This window comes from Pristis pectinata, chromosome 38 (assembly GCF_009764475.1).
Source record: "Pristis pectinata isolate sPriPec2 chromosome 38, sPriPec2.1.pri, whole genome shotgun sequence".
Lineage (NCBI taxonomy): Eukaryota > Metazoa > Chordata > Chondrichthyes > Rhinopristiformes > Pristidae > Pristis > Pristis pectinata.
In genome coordinates, this window is record NC_067441.1 from 6,671,852 (window position 1) to 6,692,817 (window position 20,966).

At 57.7% G+C, this 20,966-nt stretch overlaps 1 protein-coding gene across 1 annotated transcript; it reads right to left on the reverse strand.

Moving 5' to 3' along the window:
* Positions 1-3,097: 3,097 nt before the first annotated feature.
* Positions 3,098-19,974, reverse strand: efemp2a (EGF containing fibulin extracellular matrix protein 2a). Its single transcript, XM_052045281.1, has 11 exons — positions 19,540-19,974; positions 14,025-14,137; positions 12,880-12,928; positions 9,689-9,916; positions 8,912-9,034; positions 7,976-8,092; positions 6,623-6,742; positions 5,643-5,762; positions 4,737-4,863; positions 3,969-4,164; positions 3,098-3,349 (listed from the first exon to the last, which is right to left on the reverse strand). The coding sequence occupies exons 2-11, from the start codon at positions 14,103-14,105 to the stop codon at positions 3,188-3,190; spliced, it is 1,323 nt and encodes a 440-aa protein (XP_051901241.1). The 5' UTR covers positions 14,106-14,137; positions 19,540-19,974; the 3' UTR covers positions 3,098-3,187.
* Positions 19,975-20,966: the final 992 nt, after the last annotated feature.

A 20,966-nucleotide genomic window follows, 5' to 3' on the forward strand; every position in this document is an offset into this window, starting at 1 on the left:
CTCCCCCCTCCCCCCTCTCCCCCCTCCCCCCTCCCCCCTTCCCCCCTCCCCCCTCTCCCCCCTCTCCCCCCTCCCCCCTTCCCCCCCTCCCCCTTCCCCCCTCCCCCTCCCCCTCTCCCCTCTCCCCCTCTCCCCTTCCCCACTCCCCCTCCCCACTCCCCCCTCCCCACTCCCCCCTCCCCCCTTCCCCACACCGCCTCCCCACTCCAGTCCCCCTCCCCCTCCCCCTCCCCACTCCCCCCTTCCCCACTCCGCCTCCCCTCCAATCCCAATCCCCCTCTCCCCCTCCCCACTCCCCCTCCCCCTCTCCCCCTCCCCACTCCCCCCCCCCCTCCCCCCTTCCCCACACCGCCTCCCCTCCAATCCCAATCCCCCTCCCCACTCCCCCTCCCCACTCCAATCCCCCTCCCCCTCTCCCCCTCCCCCTCCCCACACCGCCTCCCCACTCCAATCCCCCTCCCCCCTTCCCCACACCGCCTCCCCACTCCAATCCCCCTCCCCCTCCCCCCTTCCCCACACCGCCTCCCCTCCAATCCCAATCCCCCTCTCCCCCTCCCCACTCCCCCCTCCCCCTCTCCCCTCCCCCTCCCCCTCCCCCCTCCCCCTCTCCCCTCCCCCTCCCCCTCTCCCCCCCCCTCCCCACTCCAATCCCCCTCCCCCTCTCCCCCTCCCCCTCCCCCTCTCCCCCTCCCCCTCTCCCCCTCCCCCTCTCCCCCTCCCCCTCTCCCCATCCCCCCCCTCCCCCTCCCCCTCTCCCCACTCCCCCCTCCCCCTCTCCCCTCCCCCCTCCCCCTCCCCCCCTCCCCCTCTCCCTCTCCCCCTCCCCCCTCCCCCTCTCCCCTTCCCCACTCCACCTCCCCACTCCAATCCCAATCCCCCTCCCCCCTCCCCCCTCCCCCTCCCCTTCCCCTCTCCCCCTCCCCACTCCCCCAGTCCCCCTTCCCCTCCCCCTCCCCTCTGCATCCTCCCTGTTCCACTATCCCACCCCATCCACCCCACCCCATCCACCCCACCCCATCCACCCCACCCCATCAACCCCACCCCATCCACCCCACCCCATCCACCCCACCCCATCCACCCCACCCCATCCACCCCACCCCATCCACCCCACCCCATCCACCCCATCCACCCCACCCCCTCCACCCCACCCCATCCACCCCACCCCATCCACCCCACCCCATCCACCCCACCCCATCCACCCCACCCCATCAACCCCACCCCATCCACCCCACCCCATCCACCCCACCCCATCAACCCCACCCCATCCACCCCACCCCATCCACCCCACCCCATCCACCCCACCCCATCAACCCCACCCCATCAACCCCACCCCATCCACCCCACCCCATCCACCCCACCCCATCAACCCCACCCCATCCACCCCACCCCATCCACCCCACCCCATCAACCCCACCCCCTCCACCCCACCCCATCCACCCCACCCCATCAACCCCACCCCATCCACCCCACCCCATCCACCCCACCCCATCCACCCCACCCCATCCACCCCATCCACCCCACCCCATCCACCCCACCCCATCCACCCCACCCCATCCACCCCATCCACCCCACCCCATCAACCCCACCCCATCAACCCCACCCCATCCACCCCACCCCATCCACCCCACCCCATCCACCCCACCCCATCCACCCCACCCCATCAACCCCACCCCATCCACCCCACCCCATCCACCCCACCCCATCCACCCCACCCCATCAACCCCACCCCATCCACCCCACCCCATCCACCCCACCCTTTCCTGGCACTGCTCACTTCTTGGGGGTGGGGGCCAGCGAAGGGACATCTGGTCCCCACCTCTAGTAGGACGTTTTGGGTAGCCCCTCTCTCACTACCCCCCCCCCCACCCCCCCATCCTCCCTTCCCACAGGTAGCCAGGGGCCCGAGCAGATCCTGCTGCCCTGCTGTGGGCTGTTCCCCACTCCCTCACGCCCTGCATTCACAGCCCGTCCCGAACCCACCCCACACAGCACCACGTGGGGTGGCATCCTGTGTCCAGGCGCTCCTTGGGCAAGGGTGGGAGAGGGGCCTTACCGATGCCTAGATCGACTGCAGAGTGGGTTTAATGCCAGGAACTGTAGCTTTATTCTGTGTGATGTGTTGGCGTTTTACTAAGTCTGTGGCTTGTTGCTATTTGTGTTGTGTTTAAATGTATCCTGAAATCAAAGTGAGGTCCCTGAGGGACGCGGTCAGTCAGAGTTGCCCTGCCTGATACCCTCCTGTAATGTGTTTCCTCGGATCGTGTGTTGAGGTACATTCACTGTGTGTTGTTCGTGATGTCTGTACTTTGTGTGCGTGTGGTCATAGAAGTAACGGCGTGCTCTGCCCTGGTAACCCCCCCGGCTGAATCAGAGGTTTGTTTAGCATGTGTCAGCTGCAACGCATTGGGACGTTTCTGGATGGCCCAGGGCTGAGACAGTGACGCGGAGCTGGGTGCTGCTGGAGTGGTGTTTTAAACTGAAACAAAATAAAGACAGAAGGTTCAGTGAGTGGATGGACCAGTGGAGTGCTCTGCCTCAAGCCTGGGAGACCACACGGAAACTCCCAACCTGCAGAACTGGGAGGTAATGGGGAGGGGAGCGGAGGGGAGCGGAGGGGAGGGGAGGAACTGGAGAGGGGAAAGGAAAGTCCTGCAGATGCTGGAAATCTGAGGTAAAAGCAGAAAATGCCCCAAGCACTCAGCAGGCCCGGACAGAGAAGTAGTTATCGTTTCATAGTTACAGAGGTTCAGACAAAGGGGCTCAGATCAAAAATGTTAAGTTTCTGTGATCCATATGGAAGAATTTGGAGAGAATAAAATGGAATTGGGGTCGGATTAGTTAGCACAGACTCAGAGGGCCGAAGGGCCTGTTTGTGTCATGTACGGTCTCTCTGGTCAATAAGATGGTGCTGCCCGATCAGCTGAGGCACGGGGGCAGATCCGTCACAATCGTACTGAATGGTGGGTCTGTCCTGAGGGGTCGAATGGCCTGCTCCTCTTATCTCCAGCGTTTTGCTGCTTTAACTTCAGGCAGCAGCAAGCTTCTTGTTCTCGACTTTTGCAAAATTTACCGGTGAAAGAACCACAAAGGACAAGGATTCAGGGATACAGAAGGTCGGTTGCAGACCGTCTTTGTTAAAGTTAAAGAACTCTCTTACAGCGTTAATGCGAGGCTTCACTCCTCCGCCCTAGAAGGCGTACGCGCCCACGTATATAGTCAGCCTCAGCACGGAGCTGGACTGGTACGACATCAGTGGGTTCACAGTCACCATCTCCAGATCCAGGACAAACTCCTGGGGTCCCGTCACTTGTTTGACCAGCACCAGCATGGCACTGATGTTGTTGATTTGCTGTGGGGATGAGAACAGAGAGTGATGAGGGCCGTCCTGCTCCTCGCCGGGCGATCGACCGACCACGGGCATTCCGTGCCGACCCAACCGGCCAACCCCCTGTACCACCACGGGGCACGGAGCTCCGAGTTCCCACTCCTCGCTCCGGGAAGAAGAGCTTCCCGACGGCCCTCGTAGGGAGTGGTGTGGAGGAAGGCTGGGGGAGACGGGGAAGGAGACACCAGAGACGGCAGATGCTGGGTGGAGGGAGGAGAGGGATGGAGATAGGTATGGGGAGAGCGGGAATGGGAGAGTTTTGGTGCGTGGGAGGGCTTTGAAGGGGTGGGGAATGGAGGGAGGGCAAGCATGCGGGGAGGGGGAGCTGTACGGGTGGGGAGCACGTGGGGAGAGGGGAGCTGTATGGGTGCCTGGTGGGCAGGAGTCGGGCAGTCTCTGTGCAGGTAGGGATGAGTTGGAACCTGCTCTGACCTTCTGACCATTGGACCGGGACCTCTCCCTGTCCTGGCCGTGTGGGACCTCGGGCGCAGTGACCACACTTGGAAGCGAGCTATCTCACATCCCGAGAGCCTGCCCAAGCAAGGGGCCCCTGTCAACAGCAAACACGGAAGGTTGAACTCACCCTGATGTAAAACTCTCCCTGCTCGTTGCCGGCCTTGATGCGGAAGGTGTTGTACGCCCCGGGGTAGATGCTGGTGGCCTGGATCTGGAAGATGTCGGAGGGGACGCTGCGCTCCGAGGTGATGCTCATGTAGCGGTACACGATGGACGCGGGCTTGTCCCCGCAGGCTCCGTTGTTCGATCGGCACAGGCAGCGGCTGCAGGGACCGGACACACCACGGCTTCACTCGGAGGGAAGGGCCCCCCCCTCATCGCTCCAGAGACGCCAACCCGTCTCCCACACTGTACCCCCTGGGGGTGCCGCACTCTCGACTACCCCACGGGACCTTAACCCCTGGCCGACGGGAGGGGCAATAACGTCGTCCCACCCCTGACGGTGCAGCACACCCTCAATCCCAGGGAGGGGGGTCCTGAGGCCGAGATGGCAAAGAGCCAGCCATCTGTTCGGGATCCTGCTGTGCTCAAGTCTCCACACTTTCCTGCTGCAAGACACGAGGGTGTGTGGGGGTCTCTGAGGAAGCGCAGGCAGGGTTGCCCAGGTGGGTTTGGGTAGCTGGATGGGGTAAGAGTGGTGACACAGCCACACTGCCCTCCCCCTCTGCTCAACAGGGTGTCTGGAGGGGGTGAAGTTATGGGATGCTGTTCTCTCCCCACTACCCTCCCCCCCCTCCCCAAGGCTGTGGACCCCTTACCCAGGGAGCACCTTTTGTCCCTCGGGATAGGGCAAGGGGAGCGGGTCTGACGGGATCCGAAGGCGGCGGGGGCTTACTTGTCGGATACTCGGACGTAGGGCTCCAGGCACTGGTTCCTCTCCACGCACCGGAAGCCCCCGTACACGTTGGTGCAGAGCTGGTCCTCGGCGCACTGGTGCTGACCTGTCTCACACTCGTTCACATCTGTGGGAGGCAGAGGAGGAGCTCAGTGGGTGAGGGGACGAGGGAGCTGAGTGAGTGAGGGGGCGAGGGGATCAGTGGGCGAGGGGACGAGAGAGTCAGTGGGTGAGGGGACGAGGGAGGTGGGGTGAGGAGAGGGAGGGGATGAGGGAGTGGGTGAGGGGACGAGGGAGGTGGGGGTCAGGGGAGGGAGTCAGTGGGTGAGGGGAGGCAGCGGTTGGGTGAGGGGATGAGGGAGGTGGGGTGAGGAGAGGGAGGGGATGAGGGAGTCTGGGTGAGGGGATGAGGGGGTCAGTGGGTGAGGGGATGAGGGAGGTGGGGTGAGGGGAGGCAGTCAGTGGGTGAGGGGACGAGGGAGGTGGGGTGAGGGGAGGCAGTCAGTGGGTGAGGGGGTGGTGGGAAGTCAGGCAGTGGGTTGGGGAGCAAGGTGGTGGTGGACCGGTGGAAGCAAGCACAGTGACCCCTCTGTGAGTCACTGAGCCCCCACAGTGATCGGACACTCCCTCACCGCTGCTCAGCTTACAGCGGCCGATTAACCCACCGACCCCCGCACGGCGTTGGGATGTGGGAGGGAACCGGAGCCCCCGGGGGGGAGGGGGGGAACCCACAGGGCGAACGTACTAACTCCACACATACAGCACCAGAGGTTGGGATCGAACCAGGGTCTCCAGAGCCGCGAGCCGGCGGTTCTACCCGCCGCGCTGCGGTGGGAGCCGAGGCCAACTGTTTTCTTACCCACCGGCGCAAATTGGGGGTCACGGTGAGGGAAGGTCTATTGGTACCTTGGCAGATCCTGGTGCCCAGGAGCTGGTATCCTTCGGGGCAGACGCAGGAGAAACTTCCCGGCTCGTTGACGCACTGGTGGTGGCAGAGGTAATTTGAGTAGCTGCACTCATCGATGTCTGGGGCAAGGCAGAGTGAGACAGGGCTGAGCGAGCAGCAAAGTTAAAGAGCGGTTGGACGAAACACACCCTTCCAGTCCTGAATACTGGCCGGGACACAGCAAACAACCCCCGCACCGTCCATCCACTTCCTCCTCCCACACTGACGCCATAGACAGTCTAACGATAGAATTCACCACCCCCTCCCTCCCTGGGGCTCTCTGTCCCACCAACCAAAGCCCCTGTCTTGTCTCATCCCCCAACCCCCTCCCTGTCTCTCCGTGACCCTCCCCTTCAAACTGGGGTTGTTTTCTCTAGAGCGGCGGAGGCTGAGGGGAGACCTGATCGAGGGTGATAACATTACCAGAGGCACAGACAGGGTAAGCAGTCAAGAGTCTTTTCTTTCCCCCCGGGTAGAAACATCAAACACTAGCGGACGTGCGTTTAGGGCAAGAGGGGGAACGTTTAAAGGGGGTGAGTATTTTCACACAGAGAGTGGTGGGTGCCTGGCACCGACTGCCAGGGGGGAGGTGGAGGAGGCAAACACTTCTATTGTATCTGTCCCCTGGCAGCCAGTTCCAGGCACCCGGCACATCCCTCCATTCCTTGTCATAGCTAAGAGGCTGTTAGACAAGGAATTGAGGGATGTGGATCACGAGCAAGCAGAAGGGATTCAGTTTAATTTGGCATCGTGGTCAGCACAGACTTTGTGGGCCGAAAGGCCTGTTCTGTGTTCTGATCCTGCGCGTCTGATCACTGCCCTGGGGACATGCCCCACCATCCCATCCCCACCCACACACGTCCCCCCACCCCAGACCCCACCTCCCACACACACCCCCCAGTCTGGACCAGAGGTGAGGCAGGGTCCCCGGCCCCCTCACCTTGGCAGATCTGTCCGTCGGCGCTCAGCTCGAAGCCTTGTCCGCAGCGGCAGAGGAAGGAGCCGAAGGTATTGAAGCAGCGCTGCTCGCAGGGAGCGCCCATGCTGCACTCGTCCACGTCTGCAGAACGGCCGCCGTTACTGGGGGGTCGACAGGGGGATCGAGGGGCCAAACGGCCTCTGGGGAACGGGATCGAAGGGCCGAGCGGTCTCTGTGGGACAGGATCGAGGGGCCGAAGGGCCTGGGGGGTGTACTACACCCGGCGTGACGAGGGAAAGGTCACGGCCGGACATGTGCCCCCTGACACTGGACGAGCAGGGTATCTGACGGGGCAGCTTCGGAGGGGAGAGGCTCCCCCCACCCACGGGTAGGACATGAGGACTCGGGGAGTCCGCGTTCACGCCGCACGGGACACTGGGAATCGGGAGCACCCTCCCCCACCGGCGGACCGAGGGAGCCACCGTCGGCGGCGGCGACAGATTTAGTTGGGTGAAGGCGGGGGGGGGGGGGGGGGGGGGGGGGGGGGTTGGGTGGCGGCTCACCCCACAGCTGTGAGGTGCTGGGAGTGGAGGAGCAGGGAGACAGCGGATCCCCCCACCCAGTGCTGGTGGGATGGGGGTGGGGTTGGTGTGGGCTCGGTTGGGGCGGAGCAAGGCAAGACCCCGAGAAGGAAAGGTGCGCGGCGGCGGCGGCGGCGGCGGCGGCGGTGAGGGGGATCCTGTCAGACATGGAGAGCTGGTGTTCCTGCTGAATCCGACTAGTGTCCAGGAGAGAAATGGCAGGACTGCAGAGTCACCGACTGTCAACCCCGGGGGGGGGGGGGGGTAGCAGCCACTCCGTGGGCTGAATGGTCACCTCCCCATGTGGTAATGATGCAGTGAGGTGGGGGGGGAGAGGGGGAGGAGGGGAGGATGGGGAGATGGGTGATTGGAGGGACGGGGGAGGGAGGGCAAGATGGGGTGATTGGAGGGAGAGGGGGAGACCGGGGGGGAGGGAGAGTGGGGAAGGGGGAGGGGGGAAGGGGGAGGGGGGAAGGGGGAGAGGGAGGAGGGGAGGGTGAGGGGGGAGATGGTGGGGGAGGAGAGGGGGAGGGGAGAGGGTGGGGAGGGGGAGGAGGGGTGGGGGAGGAGAGGGTGGGGAGGGGGAGGAGGGTAGGAGGGACGGTAGGGGGGAGGAGAGGGGGAGGGGGGAGAGGGGGAGGGGAGAGGAGAGGATAGGGGGAGGGGGAGAGGGTCAGGGGGAGAGTGTGGGGAGAGAAGATGGGAGGGGGCAGAGGCCGGGGGGGAGAGCGGGGTAGAGAAGGGTAGAGGGGGAGAGAGGGGGAGGGGTCTCGCGGGGCAGAGGAGGACATACCCACACAGGAGCGGTTGTCATGCCCCAGGGTGAAGCCGGACTCACACTGACAGGTGTAGGAGCCCGGGGAGTTGACGCAGCGATGCTGACAGCGCCTGAACTGGCACTCGTCTATATCTGAAAGGCAAGGCAGCTGGTGAATCGTCTCTGCGAGCCGCTCCCCTTGGCGAGGGGGGAGCTGTTCATTTCCCAGATTCTCCCCTCGGACCCACTCCCCACCCCCACCCACACCCACCGCTCCCCACAGCCCTTGGGGCTTTGCATTGTGAGGGTGGGATTGGCCAGTGTGCAGCGACACACAAAGTCCTGGAGGAACAGCCGGTCGGGCAGCATCTGTGGAGGGAAATGGACAGGCGACGTTTTGGGTCGAGACACTTCATCTGGATATTGACCGTCCATCTCCCTCCACAGATGCTGCCCGACCCGTCGAGTTCCTCCAGCATCTTGTGTGTTGCTCCAGATTCCTGCATCAGCTGTCTCTCTCGTGTCTCCATCTGGCCAATCCATTCTCGGCTGTGGATGAACCCTGGGTCTAGATTTGATCCACCCACACCCCCCCACCCCCACCCCGACCTCAGTTGCTGGATCCGGGGGGCATTACAAATCTCCTGATCTCTACAACTTCTTCAAAGCCAGGAGGTTCTCCAAGGGCCTGCGTCGTCCCCATCACCAGGACTGAGCCAGAGCTGGGCTGGGATCTAACATTCGCCTTTTCCTGAGGCTCACAAGAGACCAGGAGAAAACTCCGGGAAGGAGAAGTCTGGAAACACATGGCGGGGACAGCCCCCAGCCCAGGAGCCGTGCCCGGGAGGGAGGGAGGATGTAGAGGTCCCAGTCCCGTGTGATGGATACCCCACCGGCAGGGAGTCTGGGAGAGGCGAGGAGAGGGAAGACTGCGAGAGCCGTGGGCGGCCGGGGTTGGGGGGTGAACCTTACCGATGCATTCGGCCCCCACCTTCTGGTAACCATCTGGGCACTGGCATTCGTAGCTGCCGGCGGTGTTGATGCACGTCTGGCTGGGCTGGCAGCTGTGGACATCCTGCTCACACTCGTCCTGGTCTGTGTGGAGGGGGAAACGGGCAGTCAGGTCTGGATACAGCCTGGCCGTGAGGAAGGAGGGGCGGTGAGGAGGGAGCTCCGCGCTGCGGGAGGGGCGGTGAGGGAGCTCCACGCCGAGGGAGGCCAGTCAGGAGGGAGCGCTGTGCCGAGGGAGGAGCAGCGGGGAGGGAGCTCTGCCCCGATGGAGGGCAGCGAGGAGGGAGTGCCGCGCCAAGGGAGGGGCAGTGAGGAGGGAGCGCCGTGCCGAGGGAGGGGCAGCAAGGAGGGAGCTCTGCCCTGATGGAGGGCAGCGAGGAGGGAGCGCCGTGCCGAGGGAGGGGCAGCAAGGAGGGAGCTCTGCCCCGATGGAGGGCAGCGAGGAGGGAGTGCCGTGCCGAGGGAGGGCCTCACCGCGAGAACCAGGGCAGTTTGGTGGAGAAGGCACAGATGAAGAGCCTGCCACTGGCCTGACCAATGCGAGGGGCTGAATTGCCCCCCGACTCTGCCAATGCCCAGTCCATGGGGCAGGAAGCTGGGTTGGGCTGGGGAATTTCCCGCCCAGCACAGGCTCAATGGGCCGAACGACCTCCCAGGGCGGTTAGTCTCCTACTGGTGCCCTGACCCCTGTCCCAGGTCCAACTGCAATCCCCCTCACCTCGCCGCCCCTGCTCTCACCCACACACTGGTCCTCCTCGTCACGGATGTAACCCAGGGGGCACCCACTGTCACCGGGACGGGTCTCCCTCGGGTGCTCGAGCGGCAGGGTGTCAGCCTCCTGATCGGGTGCCATGTCCTGGGAGATGATGGAGGCCGAGGGGGGGAGGCAGAGGTAACCGCCGTAGTGGTTGAAACACTTCATCGCCCCTTTGCAGGCACCCTGAATGGTTTCACACTCGTTTATATCTGCAGCCGAGAGAGAAGAGGGAGAGTTACATTTCTGTAGCGACTTCTATCGTACACAAACAGTGGCAACGATTGGACAACCGGTTGCATTTGATACCAGCTCTCGCACACACGTCCAGTTTCACTGGGGCTCTCCTGACACACACCAGCAGTGAAGGAGGCATTCGGCACGCTGGCCTTCGAGGGTCAGGGCACTGAATACAGGAGTTGGGACGTCGTGTTACAACTGTACAAGACATTAGTCAGACCACACCTGGAGGACTGTGTGCAGGCCTGGCCGCTGTACTATTGGTAATTGGTTTATTATTGTCACACGTACCGAGGTACAGTGAAAAACTTTGTTTTGCAGGCCATCCAGACAGATCATTTCATCATGTTAAGGTAGTACAAGGGAAAAACAATAACAGAATGCAGAGTAAAGTGTTACAGAGAAAGTGCAGTGCAGGCAGACAATAAGGTGCAAGGGCCACGACGAGGTAGAGCGTGAGGTCAAGAGTCCCTCTTATCGTTCAATGGTCTTATAACAGCGGGATAGAAGCTGTCCTTGAGTCTGGTGGTACGTGCTTTCAGGCTTTTGTATCTTCTGCCCGTTGGGGGGGGGCGAAGAGAGAATGTCGGGGGTGGGGAGGGGTCTTTGTTACGCTGGCTGCTTCAGCGAGAAGTGGAGACGGAGTCCACGGAGGGGAGGCTGGTTTCCGTGATGTGCTGGGCTGTGTGGAAGGATGTCATTAAGCTGGACAGGAAGACTCACAAGGACGTTACTGGGTTGAGTTATAAGGAGAGACTGGACGGGCCAGGGCTGTTTTCCCTGGAGTGAAGGAGGCTGAGGGGTGAGAGGTTTACAAAACTATGAGGGGCATCGATAAGGTGGACGGTCAGTCTTTTCCCCAGGGTAGAGGAATCTGAAACTAGGGGGCACAGGTTTAAGGTGAGAGGAGAAAGATTTAAAGGGGCAACATTTTCCACACAGAGGGTGGTGGGTGTGTGGAACCAGCTGCCAGAGGACATGGTTGAGGTGAGTACAATGAGAACATTTAAAAGACATTCGGACGGGTACATGGACAGGAAAGGTTTAGAGGGATACGGGCCAAACGCGGGCAAATGGGACTGGCTTAAATAGGCATCTTGGTCGGCATGGACGAGTTGGTCTGAAGGGCCTGTTTCCGTGCTGTAGGACTCTAGGACTCTGCTGCACGGGTTAACGGCCTTCTGACATACACAGGAGAGGTCCACAATGGATGGGTCTCAGGTCGGCAGGCTGTCTCTGGTGGGGTGCATCAGTCACCGAGTGCACTCAATCACCCCAGCTGATCACAGTCGATTTGACCGAGGGGTCGAGACGGGTCACGTTACTCCGTTTGTTGCCAGTGCTAACCCAGAGGGGGCTGCAAGTGGGGAGGAGGGTGTAAACGGGCTTCAGGGGAGGTGGGGACAAAGTGAGCAACGAAGGTCTGCGGGAGGAGCTCAGCAGCTCGAGCAGCATCTGGCAGGGAGGGATTGTCGACGTTTCGGGTCGAGACCCTGCGTCGGGACTGAGAGTGGGGGCGGGGGGGGGGGGGGCGAGCGGGGGATGGCCGGTGTAAAGAGGAGGGGGGTGAGGGGCGAGGCAGGTGGTTGGTGGACTGAGGAGGGGTCTAAGATGACGGGCAGGTAGGGGAGGTGAGAGGGGGCTGGAGACAGAGGGAGATAATAGAGGCAGGTAGGAGGGAGGTGGGAAGGGTGGAGGAGGGGGGGCAGGAGGAGGGGAGGGGGGAGGAGGGGAGGGGGGAGGAGGAGGGGAGGGGGAGGAGGGGGGAGGCGGGAAGAGGGGAGGGGGAGGAGGGGAGGGGGGAGGAGGAGGGGAGGGGGAGGAGGGGAGGGGGGAGGCGGGAGGAGGGGAGGGGGAGGAGGGGAGGGGGGAGGCGGGAGGAGGGGAGGAGGAGGGGAGGGGGAGGAGGGGAGGAGGAGGGGAGGGGGAGGAGGGGAGGGGGAGGAGGGAGGTGGGAGGAGGGGAGGGGGAGGAGGAGAGGAGGGGAGGCGGGAGGAGGGGGGGAGGTGGGAGGAGGGGAGGAGGGAGGAGGGGAGGCAGGGACGGCTGCCGGAGGGAGAGAAGCAGGAACACAAAGGGCTCCCAGTGCTGGACTCGGATACGGGAGGGAGGGAGGGAGGGAGGGAGGGAGGGAGGTGATAATCAGGACCATTAGGGGAGAGGTGTATGGCAGGTGGAACCAGGACCGGGGGGTGGGGGGGTGGTAGGGAAAGCCTGTTGAACTGTGTGTGGGTGGGTGGACCCAGGAGGGGAGGGGGACTGAAGATGGGTGATGGGGGTGGGGGGGCTGGAGGGAGGGGTGAGAAAGGGGACAAAAATGAGAGGATTGGCGAGTGAGGGGGGGGAAGGGGTAAATCCCACTGGGGGGGTTTATCTAAAATTGGAAAAATCCCTTTTCATGCCATTGGGATAAAGTGAGGCCACTGCTGTTATGAACGGAAGGCCTGGGAGTTGCATCTGGGAGAGTATTTTCAGGTGCAGACTGTGTTGTGATCTCCCTCAGTCTACGTTGCTATTTTATTGTGGTTTTAGTCCCTTTTTTTCCACTGTTTTTGTATTACAGAAGGGAAGCAGCTGTTCTTGAACCTAGTCCCACACCACCGGGTTCAGGAACAGCGACTTCCCTTCAACCATTAGGTTCTTGAACCGACCGGAACAAACCTAATCACTGCCTCAGTACAGCAACACTGGGACCACTTTGCACTACAGTCGGCTTTTATTTTGCTCTAAATTGTGTTCTTTCTTGTATAATTTGCTTCTCTTGTGAACATTGTGTGTCTGATGCTATATGCCTGTGATGCTGCTGCAAGTAAGTTTTTCATTGCACCTGTGCACATGTGGACTTGTGTGTGTGACTGTAAACCCGACTTTGACCCTGAGGAGAGCGCGGGGGGTTTGTGATCCCAGCCCACACCCCAGAAACTCCCCGGCTCACCTCGACAATGTTGCTTCTCGTGGTCCCACTCGTATCCATCAGTGCACTCCTGTGAATAGAAACAGCCAGGTAGTCAGTGTCCACAGGAGACAGTGGGGGAGATATCACCACACTGCACCAGGATACAACCCTGGGGTGGGGGGCGGGGGGGTGTTGAGGGAGGGGGGACCAGCAGAGGGAGGCACCCCCAGCTTTCTGATTGGCTGGGTGGTCAGTGACGGACAGGCTGCTTGGCCAATGGCAGGAGATGGGGATAGGACGTTCCTGGAACCCCCGAGCAGAAGTTTCGACAGGACACAGAGTCTGGAGAAGGGAAGCGTCAACAAGTTGTTCAGAGGGGACTGTCAATCAGCAGCAGGGTGCTGCGGCTCAGCTCTGTCCCGACACAGAGAGGGCTCGCCGCCTGTGTCACTGACCCTAACCTTGTGTCCCCAGCCGGACGGGCGACAGACATTCTGCAGAAGCTGGAATCTGGAGCCACGCACATAGTGCGGGTGTTGCCCCAGACGTAGAGGTCCCAGGACCCCATCACTGCACAGCGGCGTGCCTGCCGGGACTTCGAGCCCCCCACCCAGACTGTGTGACCCTGAGATCTGTCTGCCCTGCTCAGGCGGGGGCGAACGGTCTCACAGGAGAACCACCGGAGTTCTCCGCCATGTCCCAGGGCTGTGAACCCGTCACCAGAACACATCACCTGCTGGGTAATGTCGTATGGGATCTTGCTGTGCACAGGGAATGCCAGCTTCCCAGCAGGGACTGAACTTCTGGTGAAGCCGCAGAAGATCCCCCGGTACACACAGTCAGTAGCTCCCTCCTCGCCGCCCCTCCTGCAGTGCAGAGCTCCCTCACACTGCCTCTCCCACAGTACGGAGCTCCCTCAGCACCCATCCTGCAGTGCAACGCTCCCTCCTTGCTGCCCCTCCCGCAGTGCAGAGCTCCCTCACCGCCCCTCCCACAGTACAGAGCTCCCTCAGCACCCATCCTGCAGTCCGGCGCTCCCTCCTCGCTGCCCCTCCTGCAGTGCAGAGCTCCCTCACTGCCCCTCCCGTGGTGCTCCCTCACCGCCCCTTTCCCTAGGAGGGGTAGGGGGAGGAGAGTGGACAACGGACGGAGCAGAACACCCCAGCTCGCAGGCCAGGACTCACCGTGTAGGTGACGGCTTCGTCCACCTGCTGGGATGTGGCCGCCTGGAGCAGCAGAGCAACGAGGAGCCGCAGCCACAGCATTCTACCCGCCGGGCGAGGAACGGGGTCGGCGCCTGAAATCAGAGGGCAGAGATCCTCAGGCAGGCTGTCGGAGCGAGGGGGAGGAGGGCAAGGAGGAGGGAGGAGGGAGGAGGGGGTATGTACCACCCGAGGCACAGAACACTTCATACCTCCTGGAGACACGGAGACTGCAGGTACAGGAGCGACACACCTGATGCTGGGGGATTGTTTGTTACTCCAGACCTCCTTAAGGCCATTTGGCCCATCAGGCCCATGCCTATCACAGAGCAATCTACACTACTTCCCTGTTCTTCCCATCGTTAACCCCCACTCCCCAGATTCTACCCCTCACCCACACACTGGGGGACCCGGAGCACCCAGGGGAACCCATGCGGCCACAGGGAGAACGTGCAAACTCTGCACAGACAGCACCAGAGGTTGGGATCGAACCGGGGTCTCTGGGGCTGGGAGGCAGCAGCACTACCCGCTGAGAGGGTTGGGGCCATTGTTCGACTCACCCCGACTCCCTCCCTACCCCACAAATCCTCAGCCTTCTCCCCACCACTCCTACCCTACCAACTCTAGCGCCGCCCCCAAACCCACAAACAGCTCCCACCGTCCCATGGAGACTTTTCCGCCCCATGTAGTGCTGCCCTGCCAACCCTTCCCCTCACTTGCTACGTAGACTCAGGAGCTTCCCAAATGAACCCACTCCCTCCCCTCACTGAGTCACAGAGCACGGAAACAGGCCCTTCCGCCCAACTCGTTCATGTTTTGCCCATATCCCACTGAACCTTTCCTATCCATGAACCTGTCCAAGTGTGTTTTAGGTGTTGTACCACCTGCCTCAACCACTTCCTCTGGCGGCTCGTTCCACGTACGCACCACCCCCTGTGTGAAGATGTTGCCCCTTAGGTCCCCTTTTAAATCTCTCTCCCTCACCTTATACCTGTGACCTCTAGTTTTAGCTCTGTGTGCGTTCACCCTGCGCCCCTCATGATTTTATACACCTCTGTAAGGTCACCCCTCAGTCTCCTACACTCCAAGGAATAAAGTCCCAGCCTGCCCGACCTCTCCCTATAACTCAGGCCCTCGAGTCCCGCCCGGCAACTTTCTTGTAAATCTCCTTGCGTCCAAAGGTTGAGACTGTCATCCTGCACTTAACACAGGGGACGGTTGGTACATACCGATCGCTCTGGTGGCACGGGGAACCCTTCTCTTCGGAAGTCAGCACCGTGGTCAGCATGGACCAGTTGGGCCGAATGGCCTGCATCCGTGCTGCATTGCTCTCTGACTCTGAGTAAATGTTTCGCTTAGTTGAGAAATGTAAGGTGTGCTGAGAGTGGGCACTTTAGTTGAGACATGTTTTTTACCAAGACGTTACGTTTACGATGAGATATTTCTGCGGGGAGAATTGGTTTTGCTAAAAGAGGCACCACCTTCACTGACAGACATCATTGTTCCTATCATTGTTCCTAAGACAAGGAGGGATATTTTATTGAAGACAGACACATTACCCAACAGGAAAAGATGCATTAAGTAAGTTAGACATTATCTAATAGGTTGGAACACACAATCATTAAAAAGGGAAAAACAGCTCAGCTTTACTAAGATAGAATGATGGTATGTTTACTAAGACAGGAATAGACATGTTATCTAGGACAGCTGTGTTATCCACTAAAACACAGACGTGTTACCTTTACTTAATCAGACAAGGCAGGTTATCTAACGCAGCACATTCTGTAAAGCACAGACATACCATCAAGAAATTGAGAGATGTTTTTGAAGACAGGTAGATACTTGTTATCTAAGACAGGAGAGACGTGTTATCCAAGAGGGAGAGAAGTTATCTTTACTAAGGAAGAGGGGGAATGTATTAACTTTACTAAGACAGTGAGACAGCAAAACGACCAGGAGGAGGTCATTTAACCCCTCAAATCCTGCCCTGCCATTTAATAGGATTGTGGCTGATCCTACTGTAACCTCGACTCGAATTCCCAGGTAACGTTTTACCCTGATGAAGGGTCTCGATCCGAAACGCTGTCTGTCTCCCTCCACAGATGCTGCCTGACCTGCTGAGTTCCCCCAGAACTGCATGCGACAGCAACTGCAGTCTCTTGTGTCTCAATCTTTCACTCTCGCTTTGTCAGGAACATACCTACCTCTGCCTTAAACATACTCCAAGACTCTGCTTCCCTGCCCTTCGAGGGAAAGAGTTCCGAACACTCTCAGCCCTCGGAGAAATGATTTTACCTTAAATGGGCAGCCCCTTGTTTTTAAACAGTGGCCCCTGATTCTAGATTTTCCCACAAGAGGAGACATCCTCTCCACATCAGGATCTTTCCATTCAATCATCCCCTCTACCTCTTCTAAACTCCAGCGAATACAAGCAGCGCCTGTCCAACCTTTCCTCGTTGGACAATCTGCCCCTTCCATGACTTCCAATGCATTAACTTCCTTAAATAAGGAGACCAGTACTGCCCACAGTACTCCAGCTATAGCCTCCCAATGCCCTACATAACTGAACTATAACTCCCCTACTTCTGTATTCAATTGAGCTCACAATAAATGGCAACATTCGATTGGCTTTCTTAATCACCTGCTGTACCCGCATACCAGCCTTTTGTGAATCATGCACTAGGACTCCCAGATCTCTCTGTATCTCAAGGGTTCTGCAATCTCTCACCATCGAGATGGTAAGCTTTTTATTTTTCCCGCCAAAATGCATAATTTCACATTTTCCCACATTACACTCCACTTGCCAGATCTCTGCCCACTCGTCGAATCTATCTATATTCCCCCTTGGGTCCCCTTCACCACTTTAAAGACACAAAGAGGCAGGTTATTCTTCTTGTTGCTACCATCGGGGAGGAGGTACAGGAGCCTGAAGACCCACACTGAACAATTCAGGAACAGCTTCTTCCCCACCGCCATCAGATCTCTGAAGGGTCTATGAACCTGTGAACTACCTCGTTCTTCCTTTTCTTTTGCAGCATTTATTTTGTAATTTATAGTAATTTTCTGTCTTTGCGCTGTACTGTACCGCAAAACAACACATTTCACATCATCCAAGTTAGTGATAATAAATCTGATTCTGATTAAGACAGGCAGTGATCGTCAGAAAGGGGGAGATACCCATTATCTAAAACAGAGGAACATGTTGTCTTCACCAAGGGAGGGAGAGACGTTATCTAAAGGGAGCATGGAAAGACACGTTACCGAAGAATTGGCGAGACCATCTTTACTGAAAAAGAGGCAGGTTTATCAAAGGCTGGTGTCTGAGACAGACTGACAGATGTTATCTTTGTTAAGGCTAAGTAAGGTTATCTATGGTTGCTTATTGTAGACAGGGTAAGACATAATTTTTACGAAAACAAGGATGGATGTTATCTTTACTGAGAGGGGGAGAAAGGTTTTCTTTCCTAAGCAAGAGAGATGTAATCTAAGAGGGGATGTCATGTTATCTTTACTAAGAGAGGGAGAGAAAGACTACATTTATTAATATGTTAGTTAAGGCAGGATGATTAAATTACTTTTACTAAGAGAGGAAGAGATTATATTTAATAAGGGAGAGGTGTGTTACCTGCACTAAGAGAGGGAAAGATTTTTGTTCAGACATGTTACAGAAGCGAGGGTGAGATGTTATCTATATTATATAGACATATATTTCATCTTTGGTAAGAGAGACATGTTACCTAAGAGAGGATGCAATGTTTTTACTGAGACGGTTTAATCTGTAAAGACATCTCACTTAATAAGGACACGTTATTAAAGATCGGTATCTATGGTGAGACACTTCTCAGATTTTCTTATGATATAGGCAGAGGCTATTTGGTCCATCGAGTCTGTGCCAAACATCCCATCAGTCCCATTCCCTACTTAGGTCTGTGGAACCCATTTCCCCCACATTCCCCTCACCTACACATTAGGGGGCCGATTAACCAACTGACCCTGCACGCCGTTGGAATGTGGGAGGAAACCGGAGCACCCGCGGAAACCCACGGGGTCACAGGGAGAACGTGCAAACTCCACACACACACACACACACACACACACACACAGCCGCCAGAGGTCGGGATCGAACCCGGGTCTCCAGAGCCGTGAGACAGCGGCTCTACCCGCTGCGCCACCGTGCTGACCTAAAGACATCTTTTTTTTAAACAAGGACAGAGTGAGTGTTACCTTTCGATGTTATCTTTAATATTGAGGAGTACGGTTATCTCTGACTGATTAGACAGGGAGAGGCATAATCTCTAGCAAGGCGTGGAGACATGTTATTTCAAACTGAGTGAGACAGATTATTTTTACTAACAGCACGAAATAAATCATCTTTGCTAACGGTGGGTAAAGTTATCGGAGTCTGGTTGTGAAAGACAGGGATGCCTCATAACCAAGAGAAGGGGAGGCAGTGTGTACCAGAGAGGGACACACATGCCATCTGTTACAATACAGGGAAAAAACAAGTCAAGGAGAGTCGTGCTACTGTTACTAGAAGGAGTGGTTATCGAAGAAAGGCAGAGACTGGTTACCTTTACCAAGGCTTCAAGAGAAAGTTATTGGTATCTAGACAAAGTGAAACAATATCTTTACTAAGACCATACAAATACAGGGTAGGTTGTTATCTAAGACAGGAATATTTTTACTAAGATAAGAGTGGTAGAGACTTCCTCCTTTGCTAAGACAGAAAACATGTTATATAAGGCGCTGGTTATATTTACTGAGAGAGAAAGAAAAATCTTCAGAGATTGGCTATTAAAGAAATAGGGAAACTTGCTACCTTTCTGGGACAGAAAGTGACATCTTTACTGTGAGACAGGGAGATGTTATGTTTACTTAGCCAAGTTTTTTTCTTTGCTGAGAGAGATATCATAAAAACATCTCTTGGCAAAGATAGAGGTTACATTTACTGAAACATCCTACCACTTAATCTTCACGTTACATTTTGTTTCCAACGACAGACAGAGAAAAGGTTATCTCTGTCAGAGAGATGTATTATTGAGAGACACGTTATGCTAAGAGAGAGAAAGATGTTATGTTTTCTGAGACTGTTTGCAGAGAGGGGCATTTTATCTTTACTGGGGGAGAGCTGGACTTTTTTTTACTGAAAGTGGAACATGTACCTTTACTAAGAGAACATTAGGTATGGCGATTGCAATTGGGTCTCTGGTTAATGCCAGTGAACTTTTCAAGGATACTTTCACAGCGCTATTTAGTTGGGAAATAAGCAAGGTATTTAAACATTTATAAAGCTCTTAAGTACACAGTGAAAGGGAGCAGAGTAACCATTCACGTTGCTCCAGAGAAGTCGTGTCTTTTGGCATGTACGCTGCCCTATAGGGAATTTACTCTTTCTTGCCCAATGTCCCTTTTTCCCAGAGCTACCTACCCCTCAGTGACTCCCTACCCATGACCCTCTCCCGCGCAGAAGAGAGAAGTTTCTTTGCAGTTTACTCACCGGTCAACAGTTGTGGAGTGAAGGGGTCGAACAGGCCACAAGCTGGTTCCTGGATTACTTCCCAGTCAGGAATTAGCTGAGCGAGAGGTGCTGATTCATCTGGATGTTTGGAAGAGGCTGGACTCCCTCTCGCTCCGGACTCACTTTGCGTCTCCCCCCTCTCCCTGCCGGTTTCTCTCCCTCTGTCCCCCGCTTCTCCCTCTCTCTGGCCCGGTTCCTTCGTGTACCTCTCCCTCTCTGCTCTGCTCTCTCATTCCTTCCCTTGGTTCTGCAGCTCCAAATTCCAGTGTGTTTGCCTAACAGCTCGAACTATGCCACAACCCCACCTGGCTCTACTTAGCTCCACAGTAATAACAGATGTCAAACAAGCAGCGTTAACACTTTAGTGCCTGGGACAGGGCCGGAATTCACTGTTTGTTCAGCTGGCAGAGAACACACACCCAGGGTGCAATGAAATTCCTTGCAGGCGTGAAGAAGGGTGTAAGTAACATGGCAACAACTGTTGACCCCAGCAGGGAGTAACAACACACACCCTGCCTTCCATGGAACTCGAGTGGGGGGCGGGGGGGGTTGAAACTGGAAGCAAGAGACATTCTGCTCCAGAGACACGTCTTGTTCTGGAGTCTCTGCCCTTTAAGAATTCAGTTTTAATGACTTTGATTGTTTAATGCTCCCCACTCTCACACCCCCCACGATCCTGGTCAGTGACTTTTGACCCTGACCCATGTGACACCTCCCTCCGCATCAACCAGAGTGAGCCCTGACCTTGGATAGTGTGACCTCTGACCCAGGTCAGTGTGAACCCTGACCCTGGATCTTTCTGAGGGCCACGTCCTGAGAGTTAGGGTCAGCGAGGACCCTAAGGGTAGAGCAGCTGCCTCATGGCTCCAGAGACTTGGGTTCGATCCTGACCTCCGGCGCTGCGTGTGTGTGTGTGTATATATATATAGAGAGAGAGAGAGAGAGAGAGAGAGAGAGAGCGAGAGAGAGAGATTGCACGTTCCCCCGTGGGGTGAAATTTGGGGGGGGGGGGGAGGGCGTTGATGGGAATGTGGGCAGAATAAAGTAGGATTAATGGATGGTTGGTGCGGCGTTGGTGGGCTGTGTCTCTCTCTGTGACTTAACCTGTGAGTCTTGCCCCGGTGATGTTGCTGCCGACATCCTCCACTGATGAAACTACCTGGAGCCACAGGTGAACCGCGCCGGCCCACTGGCTTCTGCTCATCGGTACGGCCACATCCAGCACTGGAGCAACATTTCCCCGCCTTCACAGATGCTGCTCGACCCGCTGAGTCCCGCCAGCACACCGTTGATCCACATCCCAGCATCTGCAGCCCCTTGTGTCTCAGTCCCACCGAGCCTCTTCTGATCCACCATCTGTCACCTTCCACCCGCAGTTTCAATGCCCAAACCTTCCTCGAGCCTCT